We start from the raw sequence: 24,713 nt of genomic DNA, 5'->3' as shown, positions 1-24,713 counted from the left end.
AATTAAAGTGAAAATCGGTATAAAGAAGTAACGAGGTATACTGAGTATCATGGTATCACTTTCAAAAAGATAGATTGCCATAGTAACAAAATGGAGGCACCTGATTAGATAAAATTTAACACAGATATTTAGTATTTGTGTTCGTTATGCTTATTTTTAAATTGACAAGAATATTCAGAACAACTGGATATCTGGACAATAAACTCCCACTTATGTTACAAGAAATGCCATAAAAACCAGCATCTATAAATAGTGGCGACACAAAAACTTACTGCAAAGAGGAATGATGAACATTATGAATATGAAAAAAATGATTTTTATTTTTTTCTTACCATTGGTGATTACTAATTATTTTCTAGCAATGACGATTTGCACTTCATCAAATGGTGCGTTCTTATGAAGGGTTAAAACTAAGGAAGTAACTAGTAACCAAGCTGGTCACATGCAGGGTATGATAAGTAGAAGGAGAATGTTAGAGGTTGTACTGGGAGTTAATCTTCTTTTCGCAAACAATTAAAACTGCAAAGTATACACATTATCTGAAAGGAAATATGAATAACGAACACTATGAATATGACAATAATTATTTTATTTTGAAGTTTTAAAGCTACACTTACTGATCGTTAAGTTGATAGGAGACAAACTAGTTGTTGCTTTATAATTTGATTTTTAATTTTTGAGTTATTTCGGTCAATCTATTTGATGCTATGTAGGATACTTCTTCTTATTTTAAATAGACATTTGCAAGTTGACATATTACTTGTAGAAAAATAGGTTATATCTGTATAAAACACATTGGGTAAAGATGCAAAGAATTCCCGTTTGAAGGGTATTATAGATAGGTGGAATATATTCTCTTACCGATGGTACTGGTTGTCTCTATTGCTGAGTTAGGTTTTTATAGAAAAAAGGTTCATTATTTCTAATATCACAATGGAATAGTTTGTTCTCGATTAGTGATAAGCTTGATATACAATTACTCGTGTATCTTTCATTAAGCTTTACAATATATATTAAAATATTAAATAGAAAATAATTGTGTTTGGGATAAAAACTAAAATTAATTGCTTGTTTAAATATGGATAACGCAGTATGATATCAAAATTATTCTAACTCACTAAAATCTTAGGTAATAGTATAGTCAATAGCATGAATTTTGATTACATGTACAAGACTATATGAGGAAAATCTAAAAGTTGCAGTTACCCATTCGATACAAATAATACTAGTCACACGAGTGTTAAAAGATAAATACAGTTAATGAACGAAAGTAAAATTCATATTAACTACTATTTTCAAGTGAATGTAACACTCAGATACCCAACGACGGGTCAATGTAATATTTTATATTTATTAAACTTACATCTAAAATTAATATCGACTGCATTAAAACAAACAACGAGACTCTTTGGTATAAGCTGCATGGCATTAATAAAAATCAAAAGGAGACCAGTCGTGGTGTAGTCACAAGACAGTGTGCTAGGCTTGTTTATTATCGAATCAATGACAAACCCCAGCATCACTTATCACTGAAAAAATACTACATATCTAGATTTTTTTTCATTTTCAAAAGGTAAACTTAACGGTCGTTAAATCTTTTGGAGACGTACTGCTTGTTTCTGGAACTAGATATTCGAGTTTAGTGTTAGTTAAGTTAGTTAACATAAAATCATTCATCTTCCCCTACAGTGAAATACAATTTGATGGCCAGAATATTATTAATTAAAGACAATACTGGACAATTTTTGTTGTTGTTCAGAACCGATTACTTCAAGCAGTTAATTGGAATAAGACTTAAAACAAATACAAACTTAACTAAAAAAAATAAAATCAGATCAAAACCGTTTAAAAGCTACGTTGCATCATAGTGCTGACTGCCTTGCTAATCATGTTTGACATGTAATACAGGGCATACACCCGAATGTATGATTAGCGTACTGTTTTTATAAGGGATATGTTAGTTTCAGTTCGAAGGAGACACTTGCCAGTTGTCGGGTTACTCTCAGGAATATCAGTGGCAACTGTACCTAAATTAGCAATTTTTCGAATTACAAAATTTTAATACATTAAAAAGTCACAGTGGACGCTTTTGGCAAAGTTGTAAATAAAAGGGAAAATAATTAAGTTTTATTGTAATGTGGCACTATATAATATATCAATCAGCGTTTAAATGCATAATACCCAAATAATAATTGTTTTATCAAACGGAACACTCACTATATATGCTATGTATGATTTTAATATTCAAGTACATTTATTAGTTTTATTATGTCCCAGGGTATGTTGTTACACCCTGTGAGAGTGCAATATCCTACAGCTAAAGTGTACCGACTGTGGTTTTATAAAACCCGTACATGGGTATGGTTAAATAAAAGCGTACATGGGTACATATTTACAAATAGAGATATTGCACTGCTGGCGTATCGGTTTTTAACAGAGGCCATTATTCTTGAGTAAAAGTTACCGCACGCTCTTACATCGACAAATGCCTTTGCATTGGGCGTCTTTTTAAAGCGGGTAATTCTGGATAAAACAGAATGACAACTTCCCTTTTGTCTCTATATCTGAAACCATAACACATGTCCGTGCAATTGGTCTAAAATTGGGTTTATTCAAACAGTAGGTTTATTTGAGGTAATATAAATATAATACGCCGTTGTTTTCAAATATCGAACTAACGTCAAGTGCATGTAAAGGTTTACAATTTTAACTATACATGCAAACAATTGACATACAAAGGAATGTCATAAAAACTATGACTGTTGACACTTATCATTCCGGATACTGTTAATTTGTAAAACATACCAGATGTCATATAACTTGTAGGGATACATTTTACATAAGTAGTTTCTTGAATTATTTATAATGCATGCATAGTGTACATCATTTCTGAATAATGGTGTAAAACATTAATGGGTCATCTAACTAGAATGGATATGATGGGACCATCCAAAGGATACATAGTAGAAGCAGAACTTTACTATTTAGCAGAAGTACCATTTGCCGAAAAACAGATAATTTTTTTTTTTTGAAATTATTGATCACATAATCAAAACTTATACAATGGATAATAGCTCCATGCTTACCTTCAACTTAATTAATTATATTTATCTGTTTAGTTTGAAATGCGACCAAAAATATACAAAGTTTAAATAGAAAGCTAACACCTATTATGTGTGAATGATAAACGAGTAAAGGACAGTAGAATTTATTTATATGGTAGTTATTCGTATAATAAGAAATATCCACACATTTAGAATTTTCATTTTAAGCTACACTTACCGTTTGTCAGGGGAGACATACTTGTTGTTTCTGTAAGTGGACATTTAATGTACGATTAATTTTAGTAAATTTATGTCATTATTATCATTCTCATCTCATCAAAAAAATAATGATATATTCTGCTTAAGGAGTATCACCACTAATAATAGCTAATATAAAGATAATAGATTTTGCTGAAGAGTTGAAGAAAATGAACGCATTTGCGATTTACATGCATCACAATGGAATTGTTATTTCAGATATATAATTTTTAAGTATAATGGGATATACTCATTCAATGAGAAACATAATAAAGCGATTTTGAAGAGATGAATTTACGCAATTAACATAATGACTATAAAAAGATATACAGAGTTAGTACAATCCTTGTTTAGCCCCCCTGTTCTTCTGGCGCGAAAACAGTAAAATATTAAACGTTAGATTGGGGTCTAGTGAAGGTAACTGTGATAATCAAATATATTTATGTGGTATTCTACTGTTAACTTTGAGCACACCCTAGCACACTGACATGAAGGGAATGACAACAATAACACATGCAGGGATGGTATGATTTTAGGGAAATGTTAGATGTGAAGTAATAGGACCAATCCATGTACCACGTGATACCACATAACGTTTGCGCAGCATTTCCAGTGGCGAAATAATGTGACTTATCGTGAACTGAAATGACGTTAGAACGGGATATCACCTTTTAGCGCCATTCCATCACCAATTGAAACAATGGTCGTGTTACTTGAATTAATCCGATTACCCTGATTAAATGATCAAACATAAAGGGACAATTCAGTCTAAGAGTACATTTAAATTTGCACATATTTCAGAAACAAACCATTTCTAATAGAAATTAGATTAGTTGGTTTTACTGTGATATGCCAGAAAAGCCCACTGTAGTGAAATGTATATAAAGTGTTCAATATGTTCTAAATACTGTCGGCCATTGCACATATTTGCCAAATGCCTTGTATGCCGAACTCTGGCCCTTGCCAATGTAGTAAAGAAATGTTTGCCTAGAACTACTCAAATCGCTCTTACAGTAGTGAATTTACCTTGTTAGATGCATGTTCTTGTCGAAAAATAATCTCATCAACTCCTCAGTGGTTTTGTATTGCATTTGTTTAACGTGCATGGCTTTGGCTCGGATGTGGGTACAGTATGCATTTTGAACCTGTTTAATAGTATTGATCAACGATTTGGTATTTCAACGGTATCAAACAAAATACTCAACAACATCGTGAAATTTGTCAATATTTCTTGTTATATGTTTCATAAGGAATGTAGAACAATACATTTATGTCATATTTTGCTTCGTGGTTATGTAACAGAATTAGCCTCACTGAATTGTCCCTTTAAATTATTTCGCCAAAAGCGGCAAATTGAAGATGTTTAGGAAATGCAAAATTAATATGTGAAATCAAACGAAAATAAAACAAAGATATGTAATGCCGAATTGGTTCTGAATTCTAATATCGTTTTGCATATTTCTATATACTCATCAGTGTTGAATGATCTGAACGTTTTGTGATATCATAATATAGAATTATCTAAAAACACACAAACAAGTGCATTCTCATTATACACAGCTCTTTGTAATAGATGTGGGAAAGTCTAAATTTTGCGCATATGGCAAAACATTACAGGAGGCAGCAAGAAATTGGCAGAAACGTTCATTTTTTAACTTCAGGTGAGTTGAAGTTTTGAAAAAGCATTTTGTAGTGTAAGTATTATCACTTCCATATTTGTTAACGGTCTCAGTATATCTTCCCCTATCTATATTGTTATATCTATATTTACATCTGTAGTACAAGCTCACACATATAGTGCGATTTATTTTTTTCTTATCAAGAATAACAGGTTTGACGTAGACACGGTCGTTATGAAAGACAAAAAAAAAATTCCTCCATTTTATTATATAGCCGTTGCATATGACATTTATTCTGTATACAATTATTGGTATAGTGCGCTCTATGATAACGTTAGATCTTCAGCCACGTGCCATCATGGAGCTTCTACAAAAGTTGTACACCACCACATATTTATCAGCTTGTTTAGCCCCTGCCAGTGACAGACCGGTACTTACTGTAAAAATCCTGTCAATGGATTATTTAGGGAGCCATAATACTGTCCCGGTAAAATAAAAGCAAAGCGGGGGAAATTTTCTGTTGCTTCGGGTAAAAACACAACCATGAAAATTATACCTCTACACTGTTATTAAAAGGTTGTGTTGCAGTACAGCACAAGATATTTCACCCAAATATGAAACAGCGGAATTTATGTAAAAGGGGTAACAGAAGTAGGCAGATAATATTACTTCCATGTTTTGATAGTTAAAGAATGATAAATCATTTAATACAAATAGAGGAGTCAACTTAATGCTGCGGGATATATGACTAGATGAAAGAAGGGGAGAAACTGAATAATAACAAGGGTGACACGTATGTACGAATGGGTGTAAATAGATTGACACGAAAGATGAATATAATCAGACTGTTATATGACGGAAGGCTTTGGAATCAGCAAAAGTAAAAAAATATAATTTACATATTTGATATATACCAGATTACCACAGGATTCCTGTGATGTTCTTCACTTACCAGTTGTAACGATGTCTGAAGGCATACTTGTTGTTTCTAAATAATAATGTTTGAAAATGTAATTTGGAGGTTTGCTGCTATGTATCGTGCTTAAGTTTTTATTTTTATTTTCATATTTTGTTGACCTTCATAATTTTTTGTGTTATCTTTACGATATAAATTTAATATTGCTAAAATCAAATTTTGTCTTCCAACTTTTTGTGTTATGTCTTCCATTTGATAAACGACACAAAGCTTAGTAATCAACAAAAGTAATAATCTTATCTTACATATTTAATATATATCAAATGACCCTTGGGTACTTTTAGTGTTCTTCGCTTACCGGTTGTAACGATGTCTGAAGGTGTACTTGTTGTTTCTAAATAAAAGTTTTAAAATTGTATAAGTGTTTGGAGCTATTTTGCAGTTTATCGTGATAAGGTTTTCCTTTTTATTTTCATATTTTGTTTCACTGACCAAATATTGTTTGACTTGAGTTGACTAAAAACTTTGCAAATAAATGAAGATTATATATTTCAATTGTGACTGTTTCAACATAATTTTCAGAAAGGGAAATAATTAGTGGGAAGGGAAACATCCAGTTTGACAACAGGAGGGCGATATTCACTTACCAGTGGATATGTTCATGGCAGACATACTGTTTGTTTCCATACCTAAATGGTCAGATTTTAATTAAAAAACAAATAATCATAAAAAAACCAATCAATTTCCATCTCCATGTCCAACGCTTAGGCCTTATTACTATGTCACTAGCAAAATGATCAAGTATGGCGTTGTGAATAAGAATATATAGTATGATTGACGGTTGAAGTATTAGTTTACCTTTTTTAAATCCATTTATTTGAAATTTAACTTTGACGTAGTATAGATAATGTTAGTTGGTGTAATGTTTAGAACAATTATTTGTATAATTGGTCGTAGAATAGGAAGATAACTACTTAAGATCCGCCTTGACAGATATTTCAATGATGTAGTCTTCGCCATATTTATCATTGCTGATATACTGTGACAACTTCATTTTTGCGAGGTGCAAATATTCGCGTAATTTCGAGAGTGAGCTCGAAAAACTACAGTCATGGGACATAAGTATTCGTCACTGTTGTTTTTTCACTATATATTTTATATATTTGTATTTTTTTCCTTTGAATTGTCCTGATCTCAGTTATAAATTATATTTTCACCAAATTTGGCATACTTTAGAGAAGTGTTTACACTTTCATCTCATAATATTTGTAAATTTTTCAGATGGTTCGTTTTCATAATATAGGTAACGGATAATTATGCAAATATTATAAGCTGAAAATATAGACAATTCTCTCTAGGTATGCAAAATTTAGTTGATTCTATCAATAAATGAGATAAGGAAATATTTCAAAGAAAAAAGTAAAAATACATTTAATATGTATAGGGCAAAACAACAGTGACGAATACTCGTTATGACCAATAACAGTAGTTCAAATGTTCCTCGAATGTTTGTACATGTACATAAAGGATGAAATGAATGCACGTCTACAAGTAGACTGGCTACCAGTCTCTAGAATATTAAACAAATCACTAAAAAATGGCTTGATTATTTTTGTCTCTACTACATGCCTGATTCTAGACTAAGTTTTAAACTAGGGGGAGATAATCTAGTAAAGAACTCTGCTGAGAAAGTCTTATCAGCAGTTAACTTAGGGTCTGGTGGCCAGTCTAGTCTACAAGCAAATATCCTTTATTTATGTATTCAGGAATTATGTTGAAAATAAAAATGACACGAGATACTATGAACGTGATCATAAAATTGTTTAACGTGACGCTACCTAAACTGGAACGATACCCAAACTGGTTACGCTGTCCAACTGGAACGATATACAAACTGGAACGCTACTAAAACTGGAACGCTACCCAAACTGGAATGCTGCTCAAACTGGAACGCTACCAAAACTGGAACGATACACAAACTGGTTACGCTGCCCAACTGGAACGATACTCAAACTGGAACGCTACTCAAACTGGAACACTACCCAAACTGGAACGCTACTCAAACTGAAACGCTTCCAAAACTGGAACGCTACTCAAACTGGAACGCTACCCAAACTGGAACGCTACTCAATCCGGAACGCTACTCAAACTGTTTACGCTGTCCAACTGGAACGATACACAAATTCGAACGCTGCTAAAACTGGAACGCTACCCAAACTGGAAAGCTACTCAAACTGGAACGCTACCAAAACTGGAACGATACACAAACTGGTTACGCTGCCCAACTGGAACGCTACTCAAACTGGAACGCTACTCAAACTGGAACACTACCCAAACTGGAACGCTACTCAAACTGAAACGCTTCCCAAACTGGAACGCTACTCAAACTTGACACTACCCAAACTGGAACGCTTCTCAAACTGGAACGCTACTCAAACTGGAACGCTACATAAACTGGAACGCTAACCAAACTGGCACGCTACCCAAACTGGAACGCTAACTAAAATGGAACCTTTTTGATACACAATTTTCAGATTACAATTGATCCTAACAAAATTTAAGGTTCTGAATAATATCTGTGACAATTTTCGTTCCAGGTGTCTGTATTTACAAAGTGTAGCAATGAATATAATGAAATTGTAAAAAAAAAACTCCTGGAAACGACCCCGTGCGACAACTCTAGAAACACCATCTAATTTAAAACAACAAAACAATTGCTGGAAGGATTATTTTTGACCGATATGTGACTAGTATTTTTTTTCAATCTTTAAATGAATTCATACATTTTTTGTCGTGTATGGGCATTTATTAATCAAACTATATCTGGGATGTGTTCCATTTTAGTACTCAAATCTGCTGAAACATAGGGCTGGACCGCGCATGCTTCAAAGCTCTCTATCTATAAATATAGTGTCCAATTTTGGTAGCATCACGTTACGGGTATATGATAATTGTTGCACACTGTTAACACTCGCATTGTACTAGTTATTGACCGAAGTAATGATTTTATTACTACTGTTTAGAGCTGTATATTTACAAATACTTTCACAAATATTACACTGCATATAATATAATGCATGTTATTCTTAATTTACAACCGTCGGGTATTCTGCTCTTAACAGTTATGGTGATGTATATAGTTTTTATTCTGTTTGAACTGACATTTCATAGATCATCGGGTAATAACAATATCATTATGATTCCAAAAGCAATCAAATGGACTAAAAGCACTTCACGTAGATGATATACAGTATCAATAAACAGCTGCTATAAATATCTTAATGCTGTTCTAATGTTTACCCTAGAGAACATTTAAGTACATTAAAAACAAACTAGCATTACATACATATAGCAATAGGTGAATATAAACAAAATAGGCACAGAAGCCCCATATATTACATGTTGATTGACAAAAAGAGATGTTTCGGTCAATCATCCCAAACCAGACAGTTACAAAAGGATACACAGATATATCCAAATATTTAAATCACCACAACAAAACATATTGACCTAAATATTTTACTGTTATGAGTGAGAAATTATATAGGCTTTGTTTGCTTGATCTTTTTTCATATTTTTGAAATAATTTTCGAATACATTTTACGCTGTGTTCATTGTTTTCTTGGGTTAAAACAGTGTAGGGAAACTTGATTTGCGCAGTATCCGTAACACGAAATCGAGTTAGGCAGCACAGGTTATGTTGAGGATAAGATAACAATAGTATAGTAAGAGGACAATGTAAAAAAAATGTAAATTTGCTAAAAAAATGTAGTGTACTAACCTGTTAGTTACTAGGTAGGGTTAAACAATCTGACAAACAGTAACTGCATACAGTGTAACAAATATCGCGAAATGATATTTGTACAGTATGACAAACAGTAACTAGGTATTGTTTTACAATCTGACAAACACTAACTTCATAGAGTATAACAAACATCGCCTAATGTAATTTGTACAATATCACAAACAGTTGATTTGCATAGTGCAATAAATATAACTTACATTTACATGACATTTATACAGTTTGACAAAAGTAACTACGTACGAATAGGTATGATTTGTACAAACTTACACACATTTACTACGTTTATTGTAACCGTGACTACTATAATTTGTACAGTAAAATGAATAGTCGTTACGTTTGATTCGTACAATTTATTAGAATACTTAAAGATGCTCCACCGCCGACAGAGCATAAATGATATTTATCACTTTAACAATAATTGGTGTTTAATCTTGTATATATATATATCTAATTAACACAAAAAATAACATGAAATAATTTATTTCGCCTTTGGTGCATACGCAAACATCCTCCTTTCCATATAGGATATAGTGCCAAGGAATTTTTTCGGGACGCAATTAATTATTTTTCATATTTTGAACTAATAAAATTAGAAGCTCTAACTTTTCAATGGAGGTAATGGTATAAAGTAAGTAACTTAATTTACTGAAGAAAAATACCAAATCGTCTGCTCTTGTTTTTGATAGTGAAAAAATACCATTTGTCAGCGGTAGAGGATCTTTAATACATTAGTGAGTTAACAAATAATGACGAATTATGTGACAAACCCTGAGTACGTATGATTGTCGGACAAGACAAACTAATTACAAAACATGCCGTGTAGAGTCTGACAAAAAGCGGGTAAATATAACTTCGGTTGTAAGGAAAGATTGACTTACCGGCTGTAGTGTTCTGTGCAGGGACACCTGTTGATTTTTCTGAAATGAAAAGTACTCTGACGTAAAATTGAAAATGCATGATCATTCTCGGGTTAGTATCACTAACCACAAATCAACAGTACATGTACAATTGTCACATTATCAACTTAGTTATAAAGGTATTCGAAACCTTTCTTGTAGCTACAAGAGATAACAATTTAAACACTACAAGAATAATTTAGCTATACAATGTTCATTTTTAAGTAGTTGGTGCATGTTTTTTGTGTTTTTGGATGGGTTGCATTTTCATGCATATTCAATATCTTTCGGCGTATTGATTTGAGACGTCTGAATAGGAAACGTTAGTAATGGTTTTGGCGCATACTTAAAAGATAGATACTGACAACGTGTTTATTTTGAGAATTGGATATAAACCGAAATAATTTTAATTGTTTAAATTCAACATTATAACCTATTATACCTATTATTTAACTGAAAACGATGTGATTTAAACAAAACATACAGTTTGAAACTGAACATTCTAATTATATTGACCTGTCATTAACAATGTTATGAATAAGTTTTGTGTTTATAGAAAACTTACCCCAAAGTTATATCGTTTCATGAATAATGCCATAATGCTCTTATGTATGCAGGAAACAACCAGCTATTGGACCTTCGAAATAACCTCTGTGTATGGAATAACCAACTATTAGGCCTTCGCAATAACCTCTGTGTATGGAATAACCAACTATTAGGTCTTCGAAATAACCTCTGTGTAGGGAACAACAAACTATTAGGTCTTCGAAATGACCTCTGTATAGGGAACATCCAACTTAATGAAAACAAACCTCCGAAATTGATCCTGTATATATAACAACCCACTATATGAACAAATACCTTCGAAATATAACCTGTATATTTTAAGACGGAACTCGAGATATGATTTTGTATGGGCCACTGATTGGCTAGTTACTTAAAAATTTCCAAAGTTACGATGTAACAATGAAGCATCAGATTAGAATTTAGGTTATAAATATCAATTAAGTTAAGGAATAGGGAAAACATTAGAATTTCAAAATTGTTACGATGGTAGGAGCTTCAGCTGAATACCATTTCGTTAAATGTTATATGTAATGATAACCTAACCTTATTTATAGAATATGATAAATATTTTTGATTTATTGGTATGAATAGTACATTCCAAAATTTTAACACTTGGGTCTATCAAAAATTATGAAGTTGGTTTGTCTCCATACAGTATATGAAAAAAACCACTTAACTCTAAATCTGATAACTTGATGTGCTCCACGATCAATATATGTAGTTAATTGTTTAGCATCATCATTTAATACCCCAGAACATTTAACATGAGATAACTAATGGAGAGGTGACAAGTTTAATTGGCTCACGGCCACGTATAACACCTGTAACATGTTGGAAATGGTATCATTATTAGAGAGGCACAGTTACAGGACAAAGGGAGTTCGCCCACCAACAGGTCTATCAATAGGTGGATGTTATCAGTTGCAATTTGAGAAACCAGCCGTAAAACAGGATGGTTGGAAATCTAAAGATCCATTTTGTTTAATACACTGCTACATCAAAAATGTCCAATATTTATCAACATAACATAAAACAATTGTATATAAATGTAATTATAACGGTTAAAAGCAGCCTAAGCAGATCTTTAGGTATCGCTCACAGTTTCAACTATTTATGGTGGCTGATCTCGTTTTACCGTGTTGCCGCCTTGTCGTGTTGTCTCCTTGTCGAGTTGTCGCGGTTACAAACTGCGACAAACCGAGATTTAACAGATAAAATGTCGACTTGCCGCGTTTTCGAACCGCGACAAGTCGACATCACAACAACACGACAAGGCGACAACGTGACAACACGAAATGACCGTAGTCAGCCACCATAACTATCACCTTATTTGGCCCCGATTTTTTTTATCGAATCGGTCTTAAGTCATTACTTTTACTTAATAATTAGTATGTTACTACATGATAAGTGTAACTCAGGCCTGACTAAAGTCTTTGAAATTTTATTTATAGAAATCGGAGTCAAGTCTTACTTAATTTGTTAAGCAACAGGTGATAAAATTTGAAATATAAAGAAAGAAAAAATGAAATACAATTTTATCCTATCCGGTTAAAAACAAAGTAGTAATCTAATGGAATCGACAACCTATAGAGAGAGACCACCCGCTATTGATAGTACAGGATGTATAATGATTCCAATACACAAGCTTCTAAAATTTCATCAACTGTTGTGCTATAAAATCAAAATTGGTTTTTGGCATGACATGATCGTATTTGAATACAAAAATTGATCGGTAACCTGGAAAATATCAATTAATATTTCATAACAGTGTTAATTATAGTCAATATTTCACCTGATGTGCTATGATGTGAACGTAGGCTGGTTCTCCAAAGAATATGTCTGTACATTTTATTACAAACATGTATGATTATTTGTCCGTCTGCTTGCATGAAATTTTGTTGGAATAGATAGAATAGTGGTTGAGGGAATTCCAAGATTAATTTTCATTTCTTGTGAAATACCGGATCTCTATTATGAAATCTGTCCATATGATCGCTTTTACTCTCTATTTTACTGTCTGTTTTTCTTTCCGGCTGTTTGTCTGTGTATGTCTATTCGTCCGTAAAAACTTTATGCCGTCCGTCTATTCCAAACGCAAGATTTTCCCGTGGCGTTGGCTACCATGTGAATATATTCCATAGTTTATCAAAATCTAAATGCAGTAATATCAAAGGAGAATTATTGTAATTATTACATTCATAAACAGCAAACACGATTTACCAAAGGGATATCAAAATGTACGATGGCCCATATCAGCCGACATGGCAACTGCTTTACTAAACTGTAGTTGTACACACATTTGTGATCATTGTCATAGCAACTGCTTTTAGTAAAAAAACCCACTTGCCAACATGTTTTGTCATTTCACTCGTTTGGCAACTGCTTTACTAGAGTGGCCCCTATCAGCCGTATTGGCGAGTGTCTGGCTTTTGATATCTAGACCGATATCTAGCTTTGTTTGCTTCAGTGTATAAACCCTTTATCTTTGTCACCTACCAAGGATTCTACCAAGAAAAGTGTCGTAAACTGTCTTTTTGGTTTCAAAGGTTATTTAATCAGTGCACCTATGCAGCGTCAAACCTTGATATCTGTTGGAATGTTAATTGTCTCAATAGCCAGACACTCGCCAATATGGCTGATATGGGCCACGCGTAAGGATGACAAAACAGTTACTTTAGTTAAGCAGTTGCCATACGAGTAAAATGACAAAACATGTTGGCAGCTGCCATTATAATCACCACAAATGTGTGTACAACTACAGTTTAGTAAGGCAGTTGCTATGTCGGCTGATATGGGCCATCATAAAAATGTAAAAACCTTGTAAAAACAATTTTTGACTTATTAAAACCCAGAAACGTAAATTTTAGCAGTTATGAAATTTAGCCAAAAGGATATAAAACTATTTCACTGATTTCTAAAAATCTAGGAAACAAAATATTTTTTTGCGTTCGGCACAATGGAGAACATGTCTTTCCCGAAAAAGTTTTCGGCAAAACAGTTTATCTGTACAACGTAGTAATACTATCTCATAAAAAATAAATTTAACAAATGAACACGTAAACAAATAAATAATTCATTTCTGAAATGACACAAGCTTATTCTAGTAAATATATCTAATTACATTCGAACAATTGTAATAAGATATACGCTAGATTTTCAATTTGATAACATTGAACCGATTCTAACACGGGAGATGTTTACAATAATTGCAGTTTATTGATTTCTGAATCAAATCCGGCATCAATCAGCTACCGAACAACTCACTGCATATTAGATGTGCTGATTGATTGTATTATACCATTATTACTGTAATAGGGTATGATAATTTGAATTCTGAAGCCATTATAGTCTGTTTTGTCAATAACGGATACCAATCGGGTAGAGCAGCGAAAACGAATCAACTTTACATCCAATCTAAAAATACCATAAATGAAATTATAATTACTCCTTTGTAGAAAAGAAAAACATAAATCAGGTAGACGACTTTAAAAGAAATACAGAATTTGATTAGATTAAGAAAACTACTGATGTGTAAACAAAATCTGTATTTGAATCCATGTAATTACTCGATTTTATTGGAAAATATGTTTGGTCGGACCTTATGTATCTCGCTCCGTATTGATATGGAGAAAAAGAGATACCAGCCATGTAGACGAAACAGAGTGTCTCAAGACAGTTTGAACCTTGATATCAAGGCGCACATATAAAATAAACACGGTCACATGATATAGAATTAACATTACAAAATACAAAAGTACAAAGAAACAAACACTACTATAAGCTTAATCATTCTGTGTTAAAATATTATTGGCCCTTGAGTGTAGTGACCGTTATGTCAGACCTAACCACAAGGGAGGCAATTCTGTAACATGTAAAGACGGAATACTATTTGTTAATTTGCCCTCCTGTCTTTTTATGTGTAATGATCCCACGCTCTATAGTGGGTTAAGAAGAAGCCAGCTTTAAGCAGGCAATGAATGTCACCAGCAAAATCACTGGAAAACTAATTATACTCAGACTCCCGAACAAGAAATGCAAAATCTGTGGTCAAAATTGTGGATCCCACCACCACAAACCTCCAGATTGGCATTAATTGTCACACTGGTAATATTCAATTCTGAAGGCCACTTATTTAAGTTACCTTTTTTCACGCCGAATACTTACAAATGATGCACGTATCATTAATGTTAACTGATCCAGAACGCTATTTCGTTATGGTAATATTTACGTTCAAACGTAAGCCTGTCATTACGATAAATTTTTCATAACGATCTTATTTGCTGCCGTAGATAAAACAATTCTGACTATTCATTATTTATTGGCAGGAATATATGCATAAATAACTACAAACCAACAAACAAATGTTATGATAAAAATAGGTAGGATGTAACATTTACTAAATTTAAAAGAGTAATAATGTCATAATTATCCCTAAGAAACGGAGGCTTTTAACGCTTGTATTTTGACCAATTTTCGTTTAAGAGCTTAGAATGTTCCCACATTATTTGCGAGGAGTCGTGGTGTGCTTTGTAGATATGTACTTGTGTTAGTGTGTCTCATAAAACTGGGGCTCCATTGCCTTCTGTCTGGCGATATTGTGAATTGTACGATTTATTAAAACAGACATAAGAATGCTCGACACGGAAAGCCGAGATGACCCGGTAAAGCCTCATGATCTCGGCTTTCTTAAGACTCGAACCAATAATAAACATTGTATTGTAAGATACTAACCTTGTATTTTCAATGTATCTCCTAAATAACCAAAGTTAGGGCTGAAAGTGACAACCAGGTTTCTGTTAAGAGATTTTTAGTTTCATCTACTTTTACATATGCTTAGTGGCATCGCCTTTATTAACCGACGAGGTGGAAGCACGAGATTCGATATTTTTATCTAATTTTTATAACCTGAATACGATTAATTGTATCCCCTGTTGTTGTTTTGTTTAACGCCACTAGGGACAGTAAGATAATCAAGTTCGACAGTATTTATGTAACTTATGAATTCCTATTGTCATTTGGGAAAAAATATTTGATTTACGATGATGTCCGACATTACAAGGTTTATCTAACATATGTTGCCATCCGTAATAATTATTAATTAGTTTATTACAGCTGCACGCATTTATTTTTTTCCAAACTTTTCGAAGGTATCATTCAACTGAAATGTTAATTACCTGTCTAATTATATCGCATCAATATATAAGCAAGGTTGTGCTTATTTCTGTTATGTATGAGAGATCGAAAGCGTGAACCATGCATTTGGTGCTGAACTATTGTATCGAGAGACAATTTCCGGGAACTAAAAAAAAAAAAAAAAAAAACAAAAACATTATTTATTTCGCAGGGAGCGATTCAAAACCAATGCCATTTGACGTCTGATTTTGTAATGGAATATAGTTCATGTGCAGGTAATGAAGATTTTTTATCGCGCTAAAAACTCGCCAACCCACTCAGGTTTACTAGTACATGTACCAAATCTTTGCTTGAATAACTTATTGTTTAATGTAACTGCAGTACTTCGATCCCAAATCATTTAGCAATATTATTGAAGTGTTAATTGAAATCTATTTGTTATGTTATGGAGATATAAAAGAAAATCAGTGTACTCAGAACAGAAGCAGTTATGATGAGAGTACAGTCTGAATTTTGGGTTTTGTGTTATATCTTCACAACATAAATACTATTCAAGTAAATCCTTATACATGTAATTCAATATAAACTATAAATAAGTGACATTTTTAACTTCTGTAGAGAGAATTAAGCCGTGGTTTCAGATACGGCGTTATATAAAGTGACGTAAATTTTTACGTTGTGGGATTATAGAAACCTGTTAAGTCAATGGAAATGCTGATTTCAAGCAAGATTTAATTTTTCTACTTTGACTCAAATTTATCTAAATGATGATTTGAAGGATGCCAAATTTAAATCGCCATGGGAATTACTGTCACAAAGTGTATTCCGTATTTACTTGCTCATATAACCAGGGTCTCCTTATGGTACATTAAAATAATAAAAACACCTTCATTGTCAGAATAATTAATATAGGTGTCAAAATAACGAAATGCATGTTTAAAATTAAAGCTTCACACATGAGTTGAATCATTGAATGAGCAATTTCGCTCTAAAGTCATCGATGATAATGTTACCATTGTTGTATCCTTGCACGACATATCAGACATGCTTGGGAACACTTATGTACATACACTGTGAAATATCTCAATAGGCTTAATACTAGACAGTGTAAATACAATTTCTATCACATTGTCCCACAACACTTACCTTGATATCTGTTTAACAGCTCAATAATATTGATTTGGAATTGATTACAATAACATTTGTAATTCCCGGACTTCATTAGCTATACTAATATGTCTGTTTGATTTATCTTACAGAAATAAAACAAACATGGCATTTATCAAAGCAAATGGACCTAAAACATCAAAATATATCAAACAGTATTTATGCAATGAATTGAACCTTCTTTTATTCCATATCACATTCATAAGCGCATATATACTACCTACAATCGTCTTCAAGTAGCGCAAAAGCAACTATATATTAATAAAACATTATTTTATAAAATTTCATATTTCATAGGAATTGAAATATCATCGATGTATATATATAGCGTTTGCAAATATAGTATTTCCAAACACATTATTGATTACTACAAATATTGGAATACAGATATCACAAAAGCCCAAATAAGACTAATTTACACAAACGGATAACATATATCAATACAAACGATCAATGAGGACTATCCCTACCAGATCAGGATATGATGTAGGGAACTCGGTAAACGAGGACACTACGATCAGTTTCAATGTAAAATCAAACCAGGACACTTAGGTCAGTTTCAATTTTTAAATCAAAACGAGAACACTACGGTCAGTTTCAATTTTCGATATTAAAACAAGAGCGCAAGGGTCAGTTTCAATTTTTAAATTAAAACGAGAGCACAAGGGACAGTTTCAATATTTAAGCCATAGCGAGATCACAAGGGTCAGTTTCAATTTTTAAAACAAAGCGAGGACACAAGGGTCAGTTTAAATTTTTTAAATCAAAAAGGATAACACCAGTGTCAATTTCAATTTTTAAACCAAACGAGGACACTAGGGTCAGTTTCAATTTTTAAATCAAAGCGAGATTACAAGGGTCAGTTTCAATTTTTAAATCAAAGCTAGATCACAATGGTCAGTTTTAATTTTTAAATCTAAGCGAGATCACAATGGTCAGTTTCAATTTTTAAATCAAAGCGAGATCACAAGGGCCAGTTTCAATTTTTAAATCAAAGCTAGATCACAAGGGTCGGTTTAAATTTTTAAATCAAAACGAGGACACTAGGGTCAGTTTCAATTTTTAAATCAAAGCGAGATTACAAGGGTCAGTTTCAATTATGAAATCATAACGGATTAATAAACGGTCGGTATAGAAATTTGACATAAACAAGTGACACTCTCAATTAGTTTGCTACCAGAAAATGAAAAGTGTAGTGTAGTGGACAAAGACAGAAGCATCTCTCCGTCTTTTGTATTTTACCTAATTAAAAGGGAACTGAAAATAATAAGGCGTCCATGTCTTACCTTTTAAGAAAGTATAAATAGCAACGAGGCAGAAATATTCAAAGGAAGTTTTAGCTAAATATCTATGGACCAGCTTTAGGAGCAAATGTGTGTTTCAATATGGCGGTTTTGCATCTAAGGCCATTACAAAACAGGAACACTTTAACATAACCATTTGAATATCATTCGAAGCAAGATGCAGATAGCGTTTAACAGAAGTTCAAGCAAGAATGAAGCACGATTGTCACTGCCATTTCCAAAACAAATCAGAAAGATGATCGTAAATGCAACATTTGTTAGAAACTTGTAATAGATATTGAAGAAACATTATTCCGATGTCCACGTTAATTTATCTATTCCTCACTAATATTACGTATATTTTTGTTCTGTTAAAATAATATGAGAAAGCCAGAAATAACTGTTGATACATTTCCACAGTATTCTAGTGAAACAAGACTCCGGATATCGATGGCAAAGTGCGTTTGATTTAGCAGGACATCTGAACATTACAAAAGTTTGAATGCAATTATTGCAAAAATTGGAAAAATCTTTGCCATAAACACATTATTTTTTAAGTTAATTATCCTGTAAAAGTAAAACTGTTAGGCAGCTTTGCGTTAAGCATTTTGGTCATATTCTTACTGCAAATTTTACGTTTATGCACAGGCGTCTGCATCTAGTTTTGGAAAAATACAATGCCCTACCCCTACTATATGAACAAGGTAAGACAATCCATGAACCGGAAGTTGAGGGTATGCTCCAATTCACTTTGAAATTAGACCAAATTTGACGAAAATATTGAGTGTCCGCTCGTTCAATCAACGTACCTTAATTAAGAATCCTCTTTTTGCAATGTAAGCCAGGTTTTGTCGCGAAGTTACGGTTTTTAATATGAAGCAGGACACGAAGTATCCAAGTAGCGGACGATGCATCAACTACATGGAACGGAAGTTGATCTTTCAAGCAAGCATTTTTGCAAGTTGCAATCTGATTGGTCATTCAAATTAATTGACCAATCAGATTGCTTCTTGCAATTGCTCGCTTGAAGAGTTCCAATTCCGTTCCACAGTTGAAGTATCGGAGTGTCTCACCTTGTTCATATAGTAGGGTTAGGTTGTTATATTTTTATCAAACCAGAAGCAGACACATGTGGTTTATGCATGATGAAAAGATATTCAGCAAAATTTGCAGCAAGAATAGGATCGAAATTCGGGTCGCAAATTTACTCAGCAATTTTACTTTGTTGGAAAAATAATGTGTTCATACTAAAACACGTTTCCTCGTTAAGTAATCAGTGTTTTTGTGCCTTCCTTGACAACATGTAGGGCACAATATTTTGATAGGACTGCTATACGACCGCGTGATACATTCGCAATGTCGCCGTGTAGCTTTCATGTTAATAGTTCGATGCTTGGAGACAACAGGTGAAGATAAACTTATATATCTCAATCGTTTCGCATATGCCATTACAAAAGCGAAAAAAAACGGTGTCACAATGTATTCCTCGTCAAGTCCTGGTAACAACAAATTACGATATTTATAGAACGAGGCAACATTGGAAATGACGGAATAGATATATTTTTAATGTACCACAGATAAAAAGGATACGTATACCTCTTCTTATGGTTGTAGGTTGTATAAATATCTATCCCAACCCACTTAGAGTTCCGAAGAGACATTATATGTCTTGAGTTAGACAGGAGGGAAAAGGTTGTCCCCTTTTCTTGGGTCATATAGTTTTTTTTCTTTAATTCTATTTGGAACAGCAAAATGCAATTTGAATCAATATATTTGCACAAACTTTACAAAGTATTTTTTTTATTTTCAGTGTTCGGTAAAGCATTGTGTTACTTTCAATTTTGCCCACTACATACAAAACTTGTGTTACGTAATTCTAATTTCCATTATCAATATATCTCGATAGCTCTGAAAACGACAGTACTAAAAGTATTTTCCAATTTTACATTGATTTCTCAAGAGTTGTGAAACGGAAAACAAAATACAAACTAGGTAAGGTAAATAATAAATGCTAATTAGAAAAACTAATAAAAAGGCATGAATTGATAAAAAAAGAAAAAGAAATATCAATACCAAAATTTAACGAACAGTAAGCATGTAACATCGGTACCTTTTACCGAATGCATTCCATATTCAGACGCGTTCTATGTCGATATACAAGTATGGTTTCTATTTCAATCAATTTTCGTTGCCTTGAACAGTTATTTCATCATTACGTAATTTTCTTTATGTAATTGTTTCGTGTTATGGCTATACTTGACAATTTCTGCCCAAAATTGAAATTCACTTTAATCGGGCGTAAATTGGAGAGTTTCTTCCTGATCTTCTTATTTGTATATCAGATAGTTATCTGCTCTTGTGAAAAGACATTGGTTGTAATGTGACGCCATATGTTTGAGAGCGTATAATGTCATAATTTTCAGAGCAAATGGCGCAAGTTTTTTTCAAAAAATAATGACGTTACAAAAATGGATACTTGATCTGAGGTAACTCCGCAATATGCAAATGGAATAGACGATATATTTTCATATTCATACAATTATTGCAAAATAAACTACTATGAACAATTAATTATTGTTATTATTGCAAAATAACACCTTTACGATTCTAAGCATTGCTATTTATTCCATAACAATTAAAAATATAATCGTAATTAACTCCCAACACCGTATTTCCTCATTGTTATAATGGCAATATATTAGTTAAAATGATCCGAGATCGAGTTATGTTGACTTTCTTAATTATAATGGTGATGGGATGAAAATACACATTATATTTACATTTAAAGTTATATGTGCCGTAACTGGCCGAAAATTTTGACATGTTATTTTTTCTTCAATTATCTATTTAAAACCATAAGTTTTAATGAATAAAGCTGTGAAAATCATTCAAATGGACAGACAAACATATATGATGCCTTATAAACGTTAGTTAGAACACATAGGTTATGCACTGTGAAATTCTTGTTTTTTAAGCCTTATACATGTTTTGATGAAAACATACCTTCTGAAATCACTTTACAATTACTAATAATACTGTACAAATGTGAAATGAAATTGTAGACAACAATATGGCTTCATGGTCTGACCGTATGTACTCATTTCACTACACTGAAAATGTTAATATAATGATTTTTGGCAGCTCTTATTTGTACATGTAAATTAAAACCTGTGGATTGAAAGTATTGTAATTCTCAAAATGTTGGTAACTTTTGGTGTTGAATAACATATTAAAAGCTTATCTAGATTCGTGAGCATGAAAAATACGGCACATAAAACTTTAAACAAATAGCAACATCGTCAAAAGAAATATTGTTGAATTTCTACTATTAAGTACAGCTTTGATATAATAGGGATGATGGCAGAGGCAGATGCTATGGTAACCATCCTAATTATCCATATAATATTAAAATGTGGAAATGTTGTTCATTTTGGCAATATTTTTCCATCTAGAAACCATTGAGCGCATCCTTGAACAAACTTTTTTTTTGATAACTAGGTATACTATATAGAGACTACAGCTTGTTTTGTTGAAACATCGTAAACATAGCATAGATAGAAAATGTTGTTAAGGTCATTTTATGAATGACATTCATAAAATAATGACACTTAAAAGTGAACAAATGATTAGGACGGTGACTTTTGATTATATGTTTCAACAAATATGTGATAAAAAATAGGCACCGATGACAGGAATATGTAGCATACATTTTTAAAACTATTATAATGATATGCTGCAAACATTTGACAGCATCCTACCTGATTTTGCCTATATATTCTCAGAAAAAAATGTGTTTGTTCGAGATTCTAGATTGCGCTCTATTTTCTCGTGAACTGGCTTATGGTTTATGGTTGTATTAGTTATATAATCAGTCAGGGTTATGTAAGGACGTGCCAGGTTTGTTGGTGGTTCCCGGAGAAAACAACTGACCAGCTGTCAACCTGGCACCTGCCCACATGGGATTCGAACTCGAGGCCCAGAGGTGAAGGACTTGTGGTAATATGTCGAGACATCTTAACCAGCCGGCCACCGCGACCTCAGTGTTTCGTAAATCAAAGTTATCAAAAAACAGGCAAAAAAAGGGGGAAACTTTTTTTCCTTTTGCTTTATCTATGCCTATTTCGGATGGCTATCATAGTAACTAAAACTGCCTAATCATAAACTGTCATCACAATTCAATCAGAGATGTACTAACTATTTCAAAAACAAAATAATTTCTTCACACTTATTTTAAGAAAACGATGGATTTGGAGGCCAAAAATATTTAATGTGATTTGGTGATCTAAGTAAATTGATGATATATTTTTAAATAACATCTTTCAAACATTATACAACAATAGTGTAAAAGAAACGTATCTTTTGATGACAAAAATAAGCTGCAAAAAGAAATTCATTAACAGATATTTGTGTTTCGATTCATACATTGATACTCCGAGATGTAGGGTATATTTTATAAAAGTAAGAAAAGCATAAAATGCAAATAATCTGCCGAACAGAATCTCTTCATATGAAATAAACACCAGAAACAATGTGGAAACTAAACCACCATCTACGATAACTTACCGACGGTGACATGAGCCGCAAGCAAAACAATTAGAAATACTATCTTCTTTTTCACGGGGAAATACCAATGTCTGGTCCTCAAGTTGAGGATAAGCTCCATATTGTCACTGTCCGATTGGCTGTAAAATCAACAAACTATTTGAAAGTACCGTAATTGTATGTTAGCGTTACTGTCACCAGTACATGCACGAAGTGTTCGAGATTTAACTGAGTGAACATCAATATCAAACGCGAGACAGCAATATAAAGGTATATTGATTAACTTTTGCGTTTGCGATTCTATTGGATCGCACCTCCACAAAGCGTGCGATTGGCATTAATGGTCACGCGGGTGACATATTACAATATCTATTTTTAAAAGCGATGCATGGTTTTGTGGAGTGTGAGTGAACGAACAATACATATAAATGATATGCATGTATAATTATTGTTAAATGGTCCAAAATGCTATTTCTTTATGGTAATATTTATTACTAATTTGTCCAGTGACGTTTTCGCCTCACCTTTTTCAAATATCTAAACTAAAAAGCCTCTAAAAACACTAAAAACAGTGAGTTCTGTATTTTTCTTTGTGATCTTTTTGAAATGGCCGTTGCCATTGCAGACGACATTAATAAAATGTTTTTTTTCTTTCTATTTCTTTCAACAAAAACAACATTTAATGCCCCAGAAACATGTCATACTATTGTGAAAACTAATCTGGTAGATCATAGAAATAGACCTAGTCCGTACCGATTCTGTATTTGCGTATAACAGAGCTATCTGTCCTTGTGGGTAGGTATAGTTTGCTATGTCATGTTTTTTATTCGTGTAACGTCCTATTTGTTAGCGAAAAAATATTATTTTGCCGACACATTAATGACATCACAATCGATACCTGCTCAAAATAGAGATATCTCTGTAAAAAGCAAAGATGGAATATGTCTAAGTCACGGAGGGACGGAGTCGACGATTTACCTAAGGATACTTGTTATTATGAGATGGTTAACGTTGTACACAACGCTTTGACATCTATATAGACCATATTTTCGATAGGAAGATAGTTCAATATTTCTCTTTACATTATTATGACTGAAGGCAAAGCCTTAAAGGGCGCAGACAGATGTTTCAGTAACCATCAATTATGCAATGTTCAAAACTGCAACTTATGAAAACAACGGAGCCAAATTTTCTGTTCATATTTTCTATTCATGTATTCAAACTCTATCCTTGTCCGAAACCCCCATTTGAGAAGGAAGAAATTTCATTTCCGTAACAGGTATTCCGTTTTGGTCAGGTGGTTCAAATCACTTGAACGCTTGCAAATAAAGAGAAATAGCCCTAAGCTTCTGTCGGATGAAGATTACAGTCGTCGGACGGATCAAAAGAGCATTTGAACCGCTCGATTATATAATGAGTTTACTTCAAACATCGTATTCATGCTGATGGGAATTTTTTACAGTGGGTAAAAAATGGCGGGCGC

At 32.9% G+C, this 24,713-nt stretch overlaps 1 protein-coding gene across 3 annotated transcripts in view; it reads right to left on the bottom strand.

Annotated features, from left to right (window-relative positions):
• LOC138322914 (polycystin family receptor for egg jelly-like) overlaps positions 1 to 23,447 on the bottom strand; it is a 65,244-nt gene extending 41,797 nt beyond the window's left edge. For 2 of the 3 annotated variants that reach the window (XM_069267137.1, XM_069267138.1), the window contains exons 1-2: positions 23,252 to 23,447; positions 10,521 to 10,559 (exon numbers count right to left, since the gene is read on the bottom strand). In XM_069267137.1, coding sequence (XP_069123238.1) covers positions 10,521 to 10,559; positions 23,252 to 23,351 — 139 coding nt within the window. In that variant the 5' untranslated portion in view covers positions 23,352 to 23,447. Of the gene's footprint in view, positions 1 to 3,282; positions 3,321 to 10,520; positions 10,560 to 23,251 lie in introns of those variants that run through there. The other variant, XM_069267139.1, reaches the window with a different exon arrangement.
• Between the last annotated feature and the right edge of the window lie 1,266 nt (positions 23,448 to 24,713).

The sequence above is a fragment of the Argopecten irradians genome, chromosome 5 (genome assembly GCF_041381155.1).
Source record: "Argopecten irradians isolate NY chromosome 5, Ai_NY, whole genome shotgun sequence".
Classification (NCBI taxonomy): Eukaryota; Metazoa; Mollusca; class Bivalvia; order Pectinida; family Pectinidae; genus Argopecten; species Argopecten irradians.
Note: the sequence above shows the minus strand (reverse complement) of the source record. Positions and strands in the feature narration are given on the sequence as shown.